This window comes from Chiloscyllium plagiosum, chromosome 10, assembly GCF_004010195.1.
Source record: "Chiloscyllium plagiosum isolate BGI_BamShark_2017 chromosome 10, ASM401019v2, whole genome shotgun sequence".
Classification (NCBI taxonomy): Eukaryota; Metazoa; Chordata; class Chondrichthyes; order Orectolobiformes; family Hemiscylliidae; genus Chiloscyllium; species Chiloscyllium plagiosum.
Genome location: NC_057719.1, coordinates 41,882,495 through 41,903,601, shown reverse-complemented (window position 1 = coordinate 41,903,601; position 21,107 = coordinate 41,882,495). Strand labels below are relative to the sequence as shown.

The following is a 21,107-nucleotide window of genomic DNA, read 5'->3' as shown; positions in this document are numbered from 1 at the left end:
TCTGTGCCCCTATTAACAAAACCTAAGATATTGTAGGTATTTTCTAATCAAACTGATCATAGATGTTATTACATACCTCCGGAACAGGTTGGACTGAAAACTGGGACCTTCTGGCTCAAAGGTATGGGCACTACCACTGCATCATGAGAACTCTCCTATGATATTGTATACTTTGTTGATTGCTGTACTGTCAACTTCAATGACTTATGTACACCTGTGTACTCAGGTCTCTGCTCTTTCACTTTTTAAGAATTGTACCACTTTTTAAATATAGTTTGTCCACACTTATTTGCTTCCAAAATGCATCACCTCATGTTTTCTGCATTGAACATCATCTGACGCCACCTATCCATCCATTCCACTAACCTCTCTGTCTCCTTTTGATTCTCTACATTATGCTCCTCACAGTTTCCAATGATTCCAAGTTTCATCTTTTGGAATTGAGCCTGTGCATTAAAGTCCAGGTCATTTCTATTATATTTGGGAAAACAAGGGTCCAAACTGACCCTAGCACAAAGCATTTCACCCTGCTCAAAAAAACATCCATTAACCATTACTCTTTGTTTCCTGTCACTCAGCCAATGTTGGATCGATGTTGCCGCTGTGCTTTTTGTTCCATGAGCTGAATCTTTGCTCACAAGTCAGTTGTGTGACATTGAAGCAAACGTCTTCTGGAAATCCATGTATACTACATCAAGCCGACTGCCCTCATAAACCTATTCTGTTACCTCCTCAAAAAATTTGGCCAATTAGTTAAACATGATTTTCTTTAGGAATAATTCTCAATTAACCCACATTGTCTATTAATTCTGCTCCAAATTATTGAAGCCAGAATTTTCCTGCTGTGATATTTAAATTAACTAGCCTATATTTGCTCGGCTTATCTTACACTATTTTTTGAACAAGAGTATAATGTTTGCAATTCTCCTGTCCTTTGGGACCAGTCCATTCTTACTGCTCTCAATATTCTTGGATGCATCCCATGTGGTCTCAGTGATTTGTCAATTTTACGCACTGACAGCCTATTCAATACTTCCATCTTACCAATTGTAAATCTTTCTGATGACTACATTTCCTTTTCTTCACCATGGCTGGGTGGCATTTTCTTAACTGATAAAGACAGATGCTAAGTATGTATTTAAGACTTTAGCCATATCCTCTGCCTCTATGTGTAAATCTTCTTTTTGGCCCCTAATTGTCCCTGCTCTTTTTACCATTCTTTTTATCATTTGTACTCCTGTGCAGCACTTTGGGGTTCCTCCTTTGTCTTAGCATTTGATTTGCGATTTTTTTTTCAATATTTGGTTATTAATTTTGTTGCTCTCCAAGTTGTACCTCTGTCACCATAATATTTCATGTCCATGATTCATAGACTTAGAAATTTCTTTTACACCTCAGTTAAGATTATGTTGTCATAAAATGCATGTGGATGTGTAAGTGCAGCAAAGAATGACTTACCTTCTGGTATTTTACTCCTTCCCCATTCACCAAAGGTCATGGTAATTTTGAAAGGTAATGTACATACTTCCAAAAGAAATTTTTTATATAAGATGTCAGATTGAACTTTTGAATGAAGTGATCTCTAATTGGGTTTGCTTTATATTTTTAGGATTCTGGACAAGCATGCAGTGCTTACTAGTCATGACCATAAAGTGGTTCTTGAGCCCATAAACAAGGCTCGGATTTTGATCAATGGAGTACCTGTTCTAACAAAGCATCAGCTACAGCATTTGGTGAGGTCTCCATCTCCACTGGTTGTCGTTGTATGACTTTACTGATATAACATTACCTCCTAATGGTCATCATAGAAATCGTAGAAACCTTTCAATGTGGAAACAGGCTATTAGGCCCAACAAGTCCACACAGACCCTCCAAAGGGTATCCCACCCAAACCTGCTCTATTACTCTACATTTCCCATGACTAATGCACCTAACCTACATATCCCTGAACACTGGGCAATTTAGCGCAACCAGTTCATCTAACCTGCACATCTTTGGACTGTGGAAGGAAACCGGAGCACCCAAAGAAACAACGCAGACATGGGGAGAATGTGCAAACTCCATACATACAGTTGCCAAAGCTGGAATTGAATGTGGGTCCCTGGCGCTGCGAGGCAGCATTGCTAACCACTGAGCCACCGAGTCACCCCGTGTGGTCTATCTAAAAGCAAAGTAGCCTCACACCACCTCACAACCCATCTCTCTCTCTCTCTCTCACTCTCTCCCTATGTCTCTCATGAACTCTTGCCCCCTCTCAATCTTCCTTTTCCTTTTCCACGTTCCCCTGCATCCTCTCTGACCTTTGACTCATTCACTATGTATAGAATCAATGAGCAATATAGTAACAGGGGCAATTTAAATGAAAAACCCATTCAAAAAAATCTTCAAAAAAGTGTTTTTTCCACAACCTCACAAGTGTCAATCAGGCAGTCTTTTGCAGCATCAATTACAAAAAACTTTCCCTCACTTGCCACCATTTCATCTTTTCCTTCTTAAGCATCAAGACTTTGAAAGAAAATCAAAGAAAGTATAATTTGCTTTCTCTGAATCAAAGCAAACATTTCCCTTGTGATTTTGTAAACAGCTCTTGCTAATGATTTCCTTTGTGAGTCTTGAAGCATAGTCAATCATTCATGATAAGGCCAACTGGCAATCATATCAACAGGAACAGATACAACTCCAAGACTCATTGATAGAATCAGCAACAGGGTTTTAAGTGTGAACACCTTATGAACTCACAATCCAGGAATGAGAGATGAGAATTCCAGAATTGGATCTCTCCCACCCTTTATAAAGCCTCTGCCTCCATTCTGACATTGAAGGAGACTTGAAAATCAGGGCCAGGGATAAGTCAGCTGTTCATCTTTAAATATTTCCATAGGAACTTTTTTATTTGCCCAAGAAAGTAGACATTGCCTTTCATTTAAGAAATCATCTAAAAGATGATTTCTGTGACAGTATTGCATGCCCTCATGACTGCACTGGGGTTTCAGCCTAGATTTTTGTGTGTGAGTGGGATGTGAACCAACAACCTCTGGCTGCAACTTGTGTGCGGTAATCTTGGTAACTTCAAGGCTACATGACACTATAATGATGATGATTGGCATTAACAGTACCTATAAGAATTCCAAATGATGATTGGTTAATTCAAAAGTAAGAGGGAATGTGGAATAATTCATCAGAAAGGCAATCTAAAAATTTATGTTCAATCTTTATTGAATTGTTTTATAGTACCTTTTAACTAATCCCACACATAAGGAATGCTGAATATAGCATTCTAAAACTTCAATTATTAAGAGTATTTGATTTGTATTTTTAATGTATAGTTGCATAACAAATCAGAAGTTGTTTCATAAAGATCATAAAGACCTGCCCTATCCTCTAACATAGAGCAAATGATGGCAGTAACAATTGTTTTCTGCCTTGGCAGGACAGAGTTATAATTGGATCCTGTTCATTCTACTTGTACGTGGGTTTCCCACATGAACGAAATGACAGAGATAAAATTCATAAATACAACTATGAATTTTTTGCTTCTGAATTGGCATCTATTGAAGGGTTTGGAAAGGTGAATGTAGGTATGTTTCATTTTGAGTCTAACAATATTTAGCCGTCTATATAAACATATTGATGGTGCTTAGGAAGACAGGTCTGAGTCGGAGCTATATTTGTACAGTCCTGTTCTTCATCATGACAAGCAAAACAAAAATTAATGACCAGCTAGTTACAAGCTACAGATGTGTTCATTTTATTGTAATCAAATAAAACCAAATCCCTGCTTCCTGCTCATTTTCCTTAAAGTAATCAAAAGTATCTTCAAGAAGTCTTTAGTTACTTATCTAACGAGGGTATCTGACTATGCCCGTGTGTGATGATGATACATGTCCTTACTGCAGTAGAAAGTAGGTTCTGACTTCTGATATGATGAAGTCTAAAAAGATTACAAGCCGCTGTGTTGATTTTACCTTTGTTAACAGTGTTCCGTGCCAAAATTGGTGTTTCTGTTCACATGTATCAATAGGTCTGAACTATAAAGTGCACACATGCTTGTGTTTGACCATTGATTTCACGTGAAAGTGAGACCAAACAATCAAAAAAATGTGAAAATAAAATACACAATGAAAGAGAAACTGGTTTACATAAGGAGCTTGTGGGAATGGCCCATCCAAGTGCTTGGTTAATGGCTCTGGTTAGAGATTTTTCTTCTGTTGATCTGGAGATTTGAAAGCTGACTGGTAGAGGACTTGAGGAGGAGGTTTTAAATTTTTTTTGCATTCTTAAGGTTAAAATCTTTGGGTACGGAAGGGTACTTCTTTATGTATAAGATGCTTTTAAGAACTTCTTCCTTTAGACTTAATATTACTGAGGGCTTTCAAAAGATGCAGAGTGTGATGTTTAGTAGATGTGGAGAAGTGATTACACTGCAGGATCAGATGGGTGACTACCAGGAAAGTTAAAAAGATAGATCAGAAGTCTCCTGTGGCTATTCGTATCTCAAACAGATATTTCGTTTTAGGTGCTGTTGAAGGGCATGGTCTCTCAGAGGGAAAAAAGAAGTGGCAGTCAGATCTTGGGCACTAAGAATGAATCCTATATGTTAAGCACGGTTTGTCAAGACTTAACAGGATAATTGTTATAGGGGACAGACAGGGGATTCTGCAGCTGGGAGCATGAATCTAGGTTAATATGTTGCCTTCCTGGTGCCAGGGCTAAGGACATCTCAAAACAATTGAAACATATTGCCAAAGGGGAGAGTGAGAAGCCAGAAGTTGTGGTGCACATTGGGAGGAAGGACATAGTTAGGAAATGGGTTAAGGCTTTGCAGAGTGAATATAAGAGGTTAGTAGAAGGTTAAAAAACAGAAATTCAAAGGTAGTAATCTCTGGTTTACTCCCTGTGCCACGTTCTAATGACAATAGGAATAAAAAGATAGGGCAGATAAATCAATAGCTGAAAAGACAGGCAATGCGTGAGAATTCAGATTTTTGGATCATTGGGATTTCTTCTGGGACAGAAAAGACCTACTAAAAATATCACCTGAACTGGGAAGGGACTAATATCATGGCAGGGAAATTTGCCAGTTCTATTTTGGGAACCTTTAAACTATTAAAGAAGTGGTGCAGGGGAGTTCCTAAGTAGCTGTAAAAATATACAAATGAGGATGGTTCTGAAGTAGAAGGGAGCAAGTTAATTAGAAAAGGCAGTCAAGATCTAGTTCGAGAATTAGGTAACTCTGAAGAATTAATCACATTTATTTCAATGCAAAGGGTCTTACAAGTAAGGCTGATGAACCAGGGCTTATATGGGAACATGGGACTAAGACATCATAGCTATTATAGAAACTTGGCTGAGGGAAGGACAGGACTGGCAGCTTAATGTTCTAGGTTTTAAATGCCATAGGAAAGATGGAAAGGGAGGCAAGAGAGGAGAGGCAGCAGCGTTTTTGATTAACAGAAGTATTATTGTAATTAGAAAGGATATTTCTAACATTTGGATAAGTTCATGAATAGAAAAATATTTGGAGAATATAGGCCAACTGCAGGTAAATGGGACTAATTTAGTTTGGGAACATTGTCAACGTGGACGAGTTGGACCGAAGGCTCTGTTTCCATGTTGTATGATTCTATGACATCCAGTTCACAGCTCGGTGTTTCCATGTGCCAATGGAAATGGAGACTGCCTCTTGATAGCCCAGAGTCAGATTAGCCCAGAACCCCTGCCTCTCCTGGTGTCATAAAAACCTTATTGTTGTTTAAAGCACCATTTGCTGTAACACTTGCGAAACTCATTGAAGAGTGAATGATGCAAGCTCCATTCAAGTTGCAGAGTGTTAGTGCCCCTACTTCTGAGCCAGGAGGCCCACACTCAAGTCCTACCTGTTCCAGAGGTGTACAATAGTGTTGCTGAATAAGCTGATTTCAAAATACCTGCAAGCTCTATCCTAAAATTGTAACCAGAATCCCATGTAAAGTATAGGAGTCTGACCAATGCATCACCAATAAATAGTAATGGCCTTGCTCTGTGCCAATTTCAAGCAAATGCTCTGTTAATTTTAGTTTACAATTGTTTTAAGTCGATAAGTGATTTTATACAATATTTTAATAACTTGTTTTACTGCACAGTAATGTTTTGGGATACTCCCAATTTGAAACAATTATAGAAAATGTGCCACCCATTAGAAAATAATTTCTAAATGAAAAGTTAGAAAATGCTCCCTCTAAATCTGAACAGCAATGACATTTACTGCAGAGCTACCAACTAAATATTCTAGATGTCCATAGGCAACATGACATTGCACAGTGCCACTTAATATTTACACTTGTACTTATACTCACTTAAGGAGTTAAATTTCTTAAAAGATGTTGTCTATGAAAAAGTTATCTGACAAATGAAAGATCCAACTACACTCATTTATGAAGTCGGGAAATGTCCATTTGTAAAAACTAATCTGTGCTGATTCGGTATAAATTTTCTGCAATTTTGGTATGAAGTTGGAATGAGATGGAATATACAACAACCAAGAAAATTATTAAGTTCATAATTCCTCAGCTACAATGTTACAGTGATTTCTTTTCCTGAGCTACAGGCATGTATTTAGTTTCTTATATGTTCTCTATTTTCCATCTGCACTTTTTCATAGCTAGCTTATGTAATTATTGAACAACTGCTTTTATCCTTTGACACCAATTTTTGCTTCTTGTACCTTTTTAGGAATGGGTGAAGAACTGAAGGAAAATCTGGATCCTGATTTGGCCAGAATTTTTCATGACTTTATAGCAATCATGCCAATGGTGGCTCAAGCAAACCAAATAAGTGAAGAACTTAACAAGGTCCATTTCATGTGATGATTCTAGTGCACTTCATTTTGACTGCAGTTAAGATCTTGGTTTTTTAACCCTACCTCAGCAATGCAATATACTGCAGAGCTCCATGGAGCTGAAACTCATAATAAAACCACAGGTTGTGAAGTCACAATGAGTTACATTTGCAGAGGAGTACAATTCTTGTCCACGCGCCGTTGTTACTGTGGATTGTCATTAATTACAAATTACTTACAAATTCTCTTCCTTTGTTAAAGATATTTTCCAGAATCATAAAGTAGTGAGCCTTGATATTGACAGAGGCGGTGCTTTGTCTGACAAGGTGTTATAGAGTTGTGTCCATATGCATGTTGCAAATTCTCCTGTCAAGAACGCAGCCTGATTAACAGGCCTCTCTTACAGGCTGCAGCACCAGGTAAAGTTCCTGAGCTGCTGTTTGCTGTATAAGGTCATGTGATAAACCTTTCAAAAAATTTGATGCAACCCAGAATTAGCAAAAAAAATGTAAGATTCACCAAGTGTTTTGCTCAAGGTTTTGTTATGAGCAAATGTCTTTATGTCAGCTCCCTGAGGCGCCAGTAATTTTGCCGGCCTGAATGTAGTCGTACATATTGCAATCATGCAATAAACCTCATTATCATCTGAGAAAGGTGCATCTTCTGTAGATACTCTATAGTGGCATTTTCTTTACCACTAATCACTAGTTAGGCCCAGACAATTAACAATTAGCAGCTACGAACTATTCAAAAACTTTAATTCTGTTCTACACACTTAAACATGTGACAAATACTGCCCGCAGTGGTCATTTGGGACAATACAAAATGTCTGCAGTGGTGCAGATCTGACCATCATGATGAGAATTTGAAATCCAGAAGGATCAGAAGAAAAGATCAAATTTCATGCAAGTTAACTTATCACTCTAAGAGCATTGCTGCTTTAAGAAGACAAATACAGTTAGCCAGCAGCTGAAATATGATCACAGATAAGAAGCATGATACGATGCATTGAACACAGAACATTACAGTGCAGTACAGGCCCTTCAGCCCTCAATGTTATGCCAACCTGTGGAACTATTCTGAAGTCCATCTATCCTACACTATTCTATTTTCATCCATATGTTTGTCCAATGACCATCTTAATGCCCGTAAAGTTGGCGAGTCTACTACAGTTGCAGGCAAGGCGTCCTATGCCCCTACTGCTCTCTGAGTAAAGAAACTACCTCTGACATCTGTCCTGCATCTATCATTCCTCAATTTGAAGCTATGTCCCCTCATGCTAGCCATCACCTCTGAAGAAAAAGGCTCTCACTGTCCATCCTATCTAACCCTTTGATTATCTTATAAGTCTCAATTAAGTCACCTCTCAACTTTCTTCTCTCTAACGAAAACAGCCTCAAATCCCTCAGCCTTTCCTCATAAGACTTTCCCTCTGTACAGGCAACATCCTAGTAAATCTCCTCTGAACCCTTTCCAAAGCTTCCACATCTTTTCTATAATGCAATGACCAGAACTATATGCAATACTCCAAGTGTGGCCGCACCAGAGTTTTGTACATCTGCAGCATGTCCTTGTGACTCCAAAACTCAATCCCTCTATCAATAAAAGCGAACACACATATACCTTCTTAACAACCCTAACAACCTGGGTGGTGAATTTCAGGGATCTATGTACATGGACCCCGAGATCTCTCTGCTTATCTCCACTACCAAGAATTTTACCATTAGCCCAGTATTCTTTACTCCGTTTGCACTTTCCAAAGTGAATCGCTTCACATTTTTCCACATTAAACTCCATTTGCCACCTCTCAGCCCAGCTCTATAGCTTATCTATGTCTCTCTGTAACCTGCAACATCCTTCAGCACTATCCACAACTCCACCGACATAGACATTAGTAAATGTCATCCACAAATTTACTAACCCATCTTGCTATGCCCACATCCAGATCATTTATAAAAATGACAACAGCAGTGGCCCAAAAAAGATCCTTGCGGTACACAATGAGTAACTGAGCTCCAGGATGAACATTTCCCATCAACTCCCACCATCTGTCTTCTTTCAGCTAGACAATTTCTGATCCAAACCGTTAATTCACCCTCAATCCCATGCCTCCATATTTTGTGCAATAGCCTACCATGGAGAACCTTATGAAATGCCTTACTGAAATCCATATAAACCACATCAACCACTTTACCCTCATCTATCTGTTTGGTCACCATCTCAAAGAACTCAATAAGGTTTGCAAGGCATGACCTAACCTTCACAAAACTGTGTTGACAATCCCTAAACAACTTATTCCTCACTAGATGATTATAAATCCTATCTCTCATAACCTTTTCCAACACGTTACCCACAACTGAAGTAAGGCTCATTGGTCTATAATTACCAGGGTTGTCTGTACTCCTCTTCTAGAACAAGGGGACAACATTTGCTATCCTCCAGTCTTCTGGCACTATTCCTCTAGACAGTGATGACATAAAGATGAAAGCCAAAGGCTCTGAAATCTCCTCATTGGCTTCCTAGAAAATCCTAGGATAAAACCATCTGGCCCAGGGGTCTTAACTATTTTCACACTTTCCAGAATTGCTAACACCTCCTCCTTGTGAACCTCAATCCCATCTAGTCTAGTAGCCTGTATCTCAGTATTCAGACAATGATGACATAAAGATGAAAGCCAAAGGCTCTGCAATCTCCTCATTGGCTTCCTAGAAAATCCTAGGATAAATACCATCTGGCCCAGGGGTCTTAACTATTTTCACACTTTCCAGAATTGCTAACACCTCCTCCTTGTGAACCTCAATCCCATCTAGTCTAGTAGCCTGTATCTCAGTATTCTCCATCGACAACATTGTCTTTTTCTGGTGTGAATACTGGTGAAAAATATTCATTTAGTGCTTCCCTTATCTCATCGGACTGCACGCACAACTTCCCACTATTATCTGTGACTGGCTCTAATCGTTCTCTAGTCATTATTCTAATCTTGATATACCTATAGAAGGATTTTCCTTGATCCTATCTGCTAAGGACTTCTCATGACCCTCCTGGCTTCTCTTAGCTATGAGGTAGAGGCTGAATAGGCTGGAACTATTTTCTGTGGAGTATGGGAGGTTGAGGGGTGACCTTCTAGAGGTTTATAAAATCATGAGGGGCACAGATATGATGAATAGCCAAGGTCTTTCTCCCAGGGATGGCAGAGTCCAAAACTAGAGGGCATAGGTTTAAGGTGTGAAGAGAAAAAATTAAAAAGGACCTGAGGGGCATGTTTTTCACACAGAGTGTGTATGGAATAATTACAATATTTAAAAGGCATCTGGATGGGTATATGAGTAGGAAAAGTTTAGTAGTTGGGAAATAGGACTAGATTAATCTAGAATTAGGGTCTGTTTCCAAGTTGTATAACTCTATGACTCCATAAGAGACAGAGCAGTGCCCTTAGAAGAAGCAAAAATGCAAGCTCCACACCCAAAGGCAAAACTACATTCAGAAGCCAGTGAGAAACATTGAGGCAAGAGTGAGTTGGAAAAACAGAGAAAGTTTGGCCAAACTTAGAAACTACAGAAATCTTGCTAAAGAATGTTTGTTTTATTATTCACTCATGGGACCTGAGCATCACTGGTTGGCTTTTATTGCCCATCCCTACATGTCTTCGAGAAGGTGGTGGTGGGCTGCCTTCTTGAACCAGCACAGTCCATGTGGTGTAGGTTGACCCCAATGCTGAAGGAATTCCAGGAGTTTGGCTCAGTGACAGTGAAGGAACAGTGATGTATTTCGTAGTCAGGATAGTGAGTGGCTTGGAGAGGAACTTGCAGGTCATGGTGTTCCCATATATCTGATGCCCTTATCCTTCTAGGTGATAGTGGTCATGGGTTTGGAAGGTGCTGGAGGGATTGGATGTTTATGGATGTGATGCCAATCAAGTGGGCTGCTTTTTCCTGGGTGGTGTCAAACTTCTTGAGTGTTGTTTGAGTACCCATCCAGGCAAGTAGGGACTACTCCATCACAGTCCTGACTTGTGCCTTGAAGATGATGGACAGGCTTTGGGGAGTCAGAGGTGAGTTACCTGATGCAGTATTCCTATCTTCTGACCTACTCTTGATGCCACTGTGTTTATGTAGTGGGTTCAGTTGAGCTTCTAGTCAATGGTAACCATCAAGATGTTGATGGGGATTTAGTGATGGCAATACAACTGAATATCAAGGGATGGTGATAAGATTGTCTCTTATTGGAGATGGTCATTGCCTAGTATTTGAGTGGAATTAATGTTACTTGTCACTTGTCAGCCCTAATCTGTATATTATCCAGATCATTTTGCATTTCAACATGGACTCCTTCAGTATCTGAGGAGTTGTGAATGGTGCTGAACATTGTGCAATCATTGGTGGACATTTCCACTTCTGACCTTATGACAGATGGAGGTCATTGATGTGGCAGTTGAAGATACTTAGATCTAGGACACTACCCTGAGGAAATCCTGCAGATTTGTTCTGGAGCTGAGATGACCTCCAACAATCATGGGTGGGCGGCATGGTGGCACAGTGGTTAGCACTGCTGCCTCACAGCGCCTGAGACCCGGGTTCAATTCCCGCCTCAGGCGACTGACTGTGTGGAGTTTGCACGTTCTCCCCATGTCTGCGTGGGTTTCCTCCGGGTGCTCCGGTTTCCTCCTACAGTCCAAAAGATGTGCAGGGCCAGGTGAATTGGCCATGCTAAATTGCCCATAGTGTTAGGTAAGGGGTAAATGTAGGGGTATGGGTGGGTTTCGCTTCGGCGGGTCGGTGTGGACTTGTTGGGCCGAAGGGCCTGTTTCCACACTGTAATGTAATCTAATCTAATCATCTTCCTTTGTGTCAGGTATGACTCCAACCAGCCAAGGGTTTGCCTCGTGATACCCATTGATTCATGTTTTGCTAGGGGTCCTTGATACCACACTTGGTTGAATGCAGCCTTAATGTAAAGTGCTGTCACTCTCACCTCACTTCTGGAATTCAGCTCTCTAGCATATATCTGAACCAAGGCTATAATGAGGTCGGGAATTGAGTGACCCTGGCGGACCCGATAAGGAACAACTACTGGGTCCAGGATATAAAGGTAGAGATGCCTGAAGGAGCCAGGAGTAACTTTATGATAAATATTGTGAAGACCAAGGGAGTACAAAAACAGTGTCATCACCATCATCATTAATTTATAGCAGGTGCAGCTGCAAGAAACAGTAAAAAGGTCAGAAAAGAACTTTAGACCAGGGATAAGTTTAGACCAGGATTAGGAAGGCCTCAGAATGTATTTAGGTTGAAACCGTATTTCTGAAGAAGAGTCATACTGGACTCAAAACATTAACTATTTTACTTACTGATACTTGTAGACCTGCTGAGTTTCTCCAGCATTCACTGTGTTTGGGTTAGATTTCCAACATTCACAGTATTTTACTTTTATTGAAATATTAGGATAAATGGTAGCCACTATTTTGATTATTTAAAAGGTGGAAAACACTAATAAAAAATGGGAAACTCTAATGAGCAAACCAGAGATAGATTATTACAAGTAAACAGATTTTCAAAGCATGAAATTGATGGATTGCCACATAACAGTCAATAATACGAATATAATATACAATCTAAAAATTGATTGAAGAATTCAATACAGTGTTACATAAACTATCCAACTCCAGAGAAAGTTGAACCATGGTGAGAAATAGGAAGAAACAAATCTGTGGAGATTACTTACAATGGCATAAAAGAAATACTTCATGTGGCCAAGAAGAAATTACCACCACCAAGCCTAAAGAAGGCTCAGTAAAAATTGACAAGAGCAAAAGAATGATCAACAGTGTGCTACCGTTTGCCAGTACTATGTGGAACAATGGCTAGACCTGAAATCCCGTGAGACGATCAAGAATGCATACTGAGACCTCTGACAGCATTCCACAATCACGAACAATTTCCAAGTGTATGACAAAAAAAAAACTAGTTATTCCAGCTTCCCTTTGGAAAAACTGTAAAGGAAAGGATACTCTGAGGACACTCAGCATTACCAAGTATACAGCCAGGGCTCAGTCAGCAGGCTTGTACTTGTTTCAACACAGCTGCCATCTTCCATGATGGACATTTATAAGAATGAAGATCCCTATATGATGTTATGTGGTAACTATCTGAAGTAGGAGAGATGTTCCTCTCTGAAGAAAATTCATGGGATTAAAGGTCCTCCAGATAATGACTCTATCATGGGATAACAATAGGGAAAAAATGCTTAGCAAAAATGTTTGAAAAGACAATGGCTCTGAAGGGATTAATACTCAGGCTACATTGGCTCCACCTAGTCCTATAGGTCCACAAGCAGCTCAATAAGGGCACATATCTCTTCCTGAAGCAGTGCCTGCTTTCCTTGAGCTGCCAAGGAATACAGGCCAGTCAATGTTAAACTTGTAAAAGAGGCTCACAGCCTTGTTACAGTATACAAGTGGCCAATCCATGTCATTAAAGTAGATTGACAGCTATCCCCTCTCCCTGCCTTTGTTAAACCTGAGAATGGATCGATTGGCTTCGGTTTTGCATGTCTTGAATGTTTACATCAAACACACCAACAAGGCCCTGGTTAAAATTACCTCCAAAGAATAAAATGTAGTGAGTGTTGTGGCCTATACTGTGTGAAAATGTGCAACTCTAGTTGCAGTAAACATTGCTCTGCAGAGTCTGGTAGCACTCTGACCTGGTTAGAAATTTTGTGAGTTTCAATTCCACTGCTGAGCCCTGAGTACATTTGTCTAGTAGTGAGCAAGCCCTCTGCTGTCAAAGGTGCCTTTTGCAGTTGAGATGTTGAACTGAATTTGTGCCCTCTTTTTGAAGAAGAGGAATGTTTTCCTCGGATCTTTATTAATGATTATCCTCAATCAAGATGATACAGAATATCAACTTGTTTTTGGATCTTTCTGTGTGCAAATTGACTGCTATCTTTTCTCATTTACAGTGGAATCTGCATTTCAGAAGTAGTTTGTTAGATGTAAAATTCTTTGGGGTGTCCAAAGTTGCAAAAGACACTTAATACATGAAGAAATATCCCATATTGCAAATAAATATTTGCCACAAAGAGGTAAAACCATCAGTATTCAATCCATACCATGACTCTCTGAGGTTAATTTGAGAACTGGACGTTTGGTGGCCTGGGAAAAGTTTACTTTCCTAATTTGCATCCTTGAAATGATGAGTGGTGTCAAGAACATAAAATGACAGAGGAAAAATAGGCTAAAATGATTAAAAGAAAGGTAATTTAATGCAGTACCAATATAATCGTGCATTTTCATCTTTCTGAAGGGGGTTATCTTTGAACCTGAGGTGAAAAACCTGACGTCAACAGATGCCAAGGGAGAGGGATTAGAAAAAGAAATTATTGTGAAGGTAATAAACAAGGTAACGAAACAGGTAAGTGACATCAGGAGTTCTATTCTGTTCAGGTAGAATTTCAAATCAAATCAGGTTAATACAAATATTTTGGAAAATTCTAATTAGTGAAACATTCTTTCCCAACAATATATTGACATTCAATAAGTGTTATAATACTTCAACTAAAGAGCTTAGTCTGTACTTTACCTTAGTCAAGTTTTATACTATCCATTTAACTCCAAAGCCTCCTAATCATTCATACACTTACAAAAGACAAATGTCACCTTCTTAGGTAAATTAGAATAGGCAACAAATGCAGTCTTGTCAGCATTGTTAACTGTCCAGAGAGAAACTTATGAAAAATTGTGAAAAGATGTAGAATAAAAATCCTGTTCTTATTTTTCTTTTAATTAAAAAAAATGTTCCTTGAATTTGTGTGAGTCTCATCCCATATTTGACCTGTGATCCTGTAAGTAAAACCTCTGCATAGTCAATATTGTGGCAGGGGCTAAAGGTATGATAGGATCTTGCAAGCAATCATGTAGAAGTCTGAGTTATGAGGAAATGGAGTCATGCCAAGTTAATTCAAATATTTCCTTCTATCTGGTTGCTCCCACAGTAAGAATAATGACACTGAATAATTTACTAGATTATACAGCAAGGGTGAGCATGCATGTGTTTTCTTTCGACTTTCTCTGGAAACTTACTGGACCTCTGCCAATTCCATAATGAGCTGAATACAACAACAGAACTTCAGAGAAATTCAAAAATTGAATTTTTCCATCTTCTTGTAGCAAAGTGCCTTACCTCGGCCAAGAACCTCCAAGGCTAATGACAAGAGGTTGCTAACATGAGGAGCTCTGAACATGATGTCACTTTTGATTATTCCCACTGCACAGCACTTACACTTGGGTGCATTACTATACAGACAAAATATGGATTAGATACCCAGAGGTCATAAGGTCACATTCCACCATGATAAATTGTGAAATGAATTACAATAAATTCAGTCATTTGAAGGCTGTTGCAGGAAAAAGGAAATCATGATGTGCTGTCAGATTGTTGGAAAGACCCGACTGATTCATTAATATCCTTCAGGGAAGGTAGCCCACTAATCAAGCTGGAAACTGGCTTTTATTTGTTTTGTGGTTTTTTTCTAGACTGGTACAAGCATGTTCATCTTTCACATGCCATACTTGATCAAACCAATAGGTCCTCTAGGCATTTATTTCTGTGTTCAGAGTCTGTGACTGGAAATCAAAATGGCTAATGGTCTATTTCAAGGTCGAGATCTGGCCACGGGACAAGTTCACTGATCGAAAGCTTTTAATTGAAGGCATCTACCAACACTTTCTAGAAAATGGAACAATACCTAATATGGTGGAACAAGATCCATTCTGGGATTCTGTTGAAATCTTGCATCTTGGGAGGTAAAAAGCAGAAAGCACGTACTGTTAAAGCATTCTGTTTTCATTAAGCTTTTTATTGATTATTGCCCATGTAACCTTTTGTCTCAAAGGGATTTTGTTTTAATCTGTATCACAATGACATTGGATTATATTCACAAAAGGTTAGTTTTCAGAGATCTGTTTTCTGCAATGCTCCTTAGGACAAATTAGTTGGAATACCAAAAAGAAATTTGTATTTCACTTTAAACATAATTAAACATTACCATGATTACTCACAAGAGCATTCCAAACTAAATTTGATATGGTCACATCAGGAATTATCAGGAAGGCTGTCCAAAATCTTGGTCAAATAGCCAGGTTTGAAGACAGGTATTTAATGACAATAGGGTTGTAGACAGGATGAGTGGTTTATGGAGGGAACTCCAAAACTTAGACTGAAGGTAGTCAAACGCAATGATGAAGCAATTAAAATGGAGAAGAATTCTAAACAAGAATTCAGATTACAGGTGTGGTAACTATCTCAGGAGGGTATAATGAGGGTATAACCCCCAGGAGGGTTCATTATTTTTGAGACAATGGAGCTTATTAACAATATTCCAGAGCTATTTGCATTTTAATCTCTAAGTGGTCTTCAAATGCTCAGTGGGAGAAGGCAAATCATTTACCGGAATGCTCACAAGGAGGAGGTTTCTGTTTTAAAAGTGGTAGCATTAAAAAAAACCAGTAATATTTGATACATTTTGAAATTGAATAATCAAAAATGATAAATTCATCAATAAAATGATTAATGCCCATTTTTCTATCAACATGAACCATTGTAAATGTGTTGCAGTGCCCATGTGTGGTTGGAAACTTTGGCGTATTGCATAGCTTATGAAGACCAGGTGGAGGCTATTAATTATCGAGGAAAAGAAGAGGCCATTATACAGATCAGATTGCTGCCCTGCTCACCAAGTGGAAAGTAAGCTCAAAACATGACCATAAAATGTTAACACTCTTGGGAGGAGCACAATGTAGGTTTACAAGAATGATACCTGAACTTCAGGGGTTATGAGGAGAAATTATACAAATTAGACCTGTTTTCTCTAGAACTTAGATGGGTAAGTGGTGATCTGATCAAAGTTTTAAAGGTTTCAGTAGGAAAAAACAAGGTAGATAAAATTAAACTATTTCCACTAGTTGGAAAATCTAGAATGCGGAGCAAAGTCTAAAAATAAGGGCCAGAATGTTCAGCAGAGATGTTAGGATGCAGTTCTACACACAAAAGGTGGTTAGAGTTTACAACTGTTTTCCACAAATGGCAGTGGGTGCTGGATCAGTTGTTAGTTTTAAATTTGAGATAGATCATTTTTTGTCAAGCATAAATATTAAGGGATTATGGGCCAAAGGCAGGTATATGGAGTTAGACCACAGGTCAGTTTTGGTATAGTACAGGTTCGAGTGGCTGAATGGCCTACTCCTGTTCCTTTATTTCCTGCATTTCACCAACTTTTTAAGCAGTGCTAGGATGATTAACATGAATTATAGGTTAATGTTAGCTAATGTTTGACTGACTTTCCATTCCGGCTTTTACGATGGGAGATTTTCTCAATTGATAGAGTATGGAAACAATATTGAGAGATCAGGAATTAAGGTAACTATTGCTTCTTCTCCCCATGACACTGGTCCTGGGATAGAGAGACAAGACGGAGGTTTAATCAGATTGGATCAATTTGGATCCTCCAAATACCAATCAATTTTGGGGTGTAGGGAGAGAGACTCCATTGGGTATCGGGTGCCCAAACAGTAGGCTTGTTTCCTGATCTGAAGTGAGGTTCCCAGAGTTTATTCAGCTGCCTTGGTCATGTGGCATAGGCAGCCTTGCTATTGGTAAAATACCAGTCTCCGTGACAATAACGTCTTAAGTAGAGATTAATTAGGTACTTACAGCTTACAGTTTACTAAAGGGTGGTCAGGCTGTTAAAATTCCAGTAGCGTTGGATAGTTGATTGGCACAGCACCTCCATCAAGCAGTTTAATTTTACTGGAGCCAGTGGATTACCAGAGATCATACGTACAGTTGCTAAAGGGAAGTGATTAAATTAAAAGCAGCCTTAGCTCAGTTGGCTGGATTGTTGGTGTGCAAAGTAGTGTGATGCCAACAGTGTGGGTTTAATTCCCATCATCAGTTTGAGGTTACCATGAAGGACTCTCCTTCTCAACCTCTTCCCTCACCTGAAGTCTAGTGGCCCTCAGGTTAAATCACAACCAGTTGCTTCTCTCTCTGCTGAGACAACAGCCCCTATGGTCTGGTAAGACTATGGTGATGCAATAACATTCCTCTTTATCTGAAATGTGGAACCAAGTCTTTGAAAGATAAAATGACATTATGCAGATGGCAAAAAAAACTTTTGACTACTAGAAAGTCTACAGCCATCATATTTATTAAAAGGAATCTAATCGGAGCCACAACAGATTGATCTGAATTTTTCCAAGTTCTGATTTATTCAGCCAATAAATATCATATTAATTCTGCCTGCTTCTAACAGCATTCCAAGTCTAAATTTTCATTTCAAAGTAAACTCAAGAGCAGGATTACGTAACAGCGGTGTTAAACATAAATATTTATTACTGTAGCTGTAGAAAATGTGATGGATAATGTAACTGTGCAGTAAGATATTTGCTTTCAGTAATATAACTAACAACTTGATAGGACTCTGTAGCTGTTGAAATTTTCATAAATATTCACAAGTGCTGTAACAATAATTGGAAAATTAATTTTACTTTGAATTTTACCACTTGGCCTTGTGTTCTCACTTCAACTTTCAATCATTGTTCTTTGATGTCAAACTACAACAAAATTTGAGGTCATTTGAGAATATTTTGATATGGCTAATTTTTTTCACCAACTTAATCATACTTGCCCCAAATTAATTCGGGTAGATTGAGGGTAATGATTCCACCTCAATAACCTATCAAGGGAGGCTTCACCATTATAGAATCAGAGAATCGCTCCAGTGTGGAAGCAGGTCATTCAGCCCTTCAGGTCCACACCGACCCTCCGAATAGCATCCCACCCAGACCCATACCCCCTACCTTATCCCTGTAACTCTGCATTTCCCATGGCTAATCCACCTAACATACCCCTGGATACTATGGGCAATTTTAGCCTAGCCAAACCTGCATATCTTTAGACTGTGGGAGGAAACCGGAGAACAGGAGGAAACCCATGCAGACATGGGGAGAATGTGCAAATACGAATTATGTATTTGTTACTTTGCGCATCCATTTTTAATCCTCTGTAAATGAATTGGCTTTGAATGAGGAAATTTGTGTACATTTCTCTGAAATGAGCCTAACATTTAGTTGAGCTGAGAATGATTTGTTATTGGTGAAAGAATGAATCCAGGCTCTGTAATATGATCAGGACTTCACATCTAAACAATACAAGTGAGACACTAAAGGTTTTTAACTGTGCATAAACTGCATGGGAGGCACTGCTTGCTAGGCAAGGCTTGCAAAGTATTAGCAAGTTTGGAGAAGATTTGTAGCTCAGGTTGAGATAATGGATGTATGTTTGCTCACTGAGCTGGAAGGTTCATTTTCAGACATTTCAACATCATACTAGGTAACATTATCAGTGAGCCTTCGGTGAAGCACTGGTGGTATGGCCCACTTTCTATTTATGTGTTTAGGTTTCCTCGGGTTGGTGATGCCATTTCCTGTGGTGATGTCATTTCCTGTGTCTGTGATGTCATTTCCCCTTCTTTACCTCTGAGAGTAATAGATGAGGTCCAAATGGATCCATACAACAAACACATCAATTTGGATCCTATCTATCACCCTCTGAGAAAAAGAACAGGAAATGACATCATCAACACATGAAATGACATCACCAACCCAAGGAAACCTGAGCATATAATAGAAATTGGACCATCACAACAGTGCTTCACCAGAGGCTCATTGATGATGTTACCTAGTATGGTGATGAAACATCTGTAAACGATCCTTCCAGCTCAGCAAGCAAACATACTCCCTTCCCAAAGTATACACAAGCATATATATCCCTGCCGAGCCACATAAACTTAAAGGCTGTTGAATATGCTGATCAATAACATTGACAGAGCCAATAAGTAAGAATTCCAGGAGAAAAGAAATTAATGTAAGACATCAAGCAATTTACAAAGGTTGGATTAGTAAATGATGTATATGGAGTTAGGGGTAAAGAGGTGGAGGAGGGTCCCGCATGTGAAGTACAGTACAAATGTATCTAAGGCCTGTTGAGCTGACTGATCTATCTCATTACTGTGCAATGTATACAGGTCTGTGTATTCACCATGCTTGAGTTGCTTATATTTCATGCATTTTGGAACCCTACACATCCAGAATATTTATATTTTGATATAAGAATTACCATTGCTACCTGGAGATATTCATCACTATATTAGAGACTTTGTAAAAGTTCTCCTATAGCCAGGATTTCAGGGCATAATTTTTCCAAAAACCAACCAAGTCACCTCATTCCTTTTTACTCGTTTCAATTGAAAAGTGAGCACTTGAGAGAAGATGCATTTGTGGAAAACTGATATGATTTACGTACATTCCCCGTTTAGCCCACTGGGAGAGGAATCTGTCATTGTTGACCCTGATGATCTGCTGGGAAAACGCATGGACTTTCAAATGCAGATTACTCTATGTTTAGGAGTGAAATGGATCCAAGGAAACAGCAGCAGAGGAGTTCAAATTGGGTGAGATTTCCCAGCTTTCATCTACATACATCAGTGACACGTAAAGCATTCAAACCCCGGGAGGATTTACTTTAATGAGCAGCTCACAATTAGACATAACCTTTTTCCAAATTTTCTTTCACCTCCTCCTAAGTGGGCCACAGAAACTCAGTAGTGATGCTGTTACATATAAAAGATTTGCAGCAAATTTCTTCCTGCTCCAGTTATAAAACAAGAGAGTACGTAAAGTGCTGGCTGCTCTTGTGCCAGGTAGAATTTTGTTAAAGACTAAGAGCTCAACAGCTTTGTAGAGAGTCAATTCTGGTATGGAATAGATCAATTCTTCAAGTTTCCTGGTGGGAGTATGGTCTCTCCTTCCTTCTGGAGAAACATGCTGCTTGTAGTGACTATCTTCCTACTGGGAACAATTCAGTTGAGATTTCAAACTTATCACATAACACAGTCGAGTGGAGCACCAATTACATGAAAGCATTACTAACACTAGCATTACAAAATATTTAATGTTGGTACTTTTAGATGCCTCCATACATTCTTATACCATATACTACTTCAGTCATGTTTACATGCTGCTTAATAAACTACACAGACTGTGATGAATATTTAACACTCATTTGTTCCAGATTTAAATGCAACAAAAAATGCCAAGTGGAAAATTCAGGTGTAAGTCACGTCAACACTACATGGTGTCAAAAAATTTCAAGTCCTCTGTTACTAGAAATGTGTGAATTATAATTTTATCAGATGATGAAGAATATTTAAAACAACTGTTAACATTTGTAAT

At 38.9% G+C, this 21,107-nt stretch overlaps 1 protein-coding gene across 10 annotated transcripts in view; it reads left to right on the top strand.

Annotated features, from left to right (window-relative positions):
• LOC122553559 (kinesin-like protein KIF28P) overlaps positions 1–21,107 on the top strand; it is a 102,813-nt gene that overhangs the window by 44,567 nt on the left and 37,139 nt on the right. For 9 of the 10 annotated variants that reach the window (XM_043697552.1, XM_043697547.1, XM_043697549.1 and 6 more), the window contains 7 exons: positions 1,610–1,733; positions 3,431–3,578; positions 6,712–6,830; positions 14,122–14,229; positions 15,475–15,620; positions 16,432–16,560; positions 20,192–20,326. In XM_043697552.1, coding sequence (XP_043553487.1) covers positions 1,610–1,733; positions 3,431–3,578; positions 6,712–6,830; positions 14,122–14,229; positions 15,475–15,620; positions 16,432–16,560; positions 20,192–20,326 — 909 coding nt within the window. The remainder of the gene's footprint in view (positions 1–1,609; positions 1,734–3,430; positions 3,579–6,711; positions 6,831–14,121; positions 14,230–15,474; positions 15,621–16,431; positions 16,561–20,191; positions 20,327–21,107) is intronic. The other variant, XM_043697546.1, reaches the window with a different exon arrangement.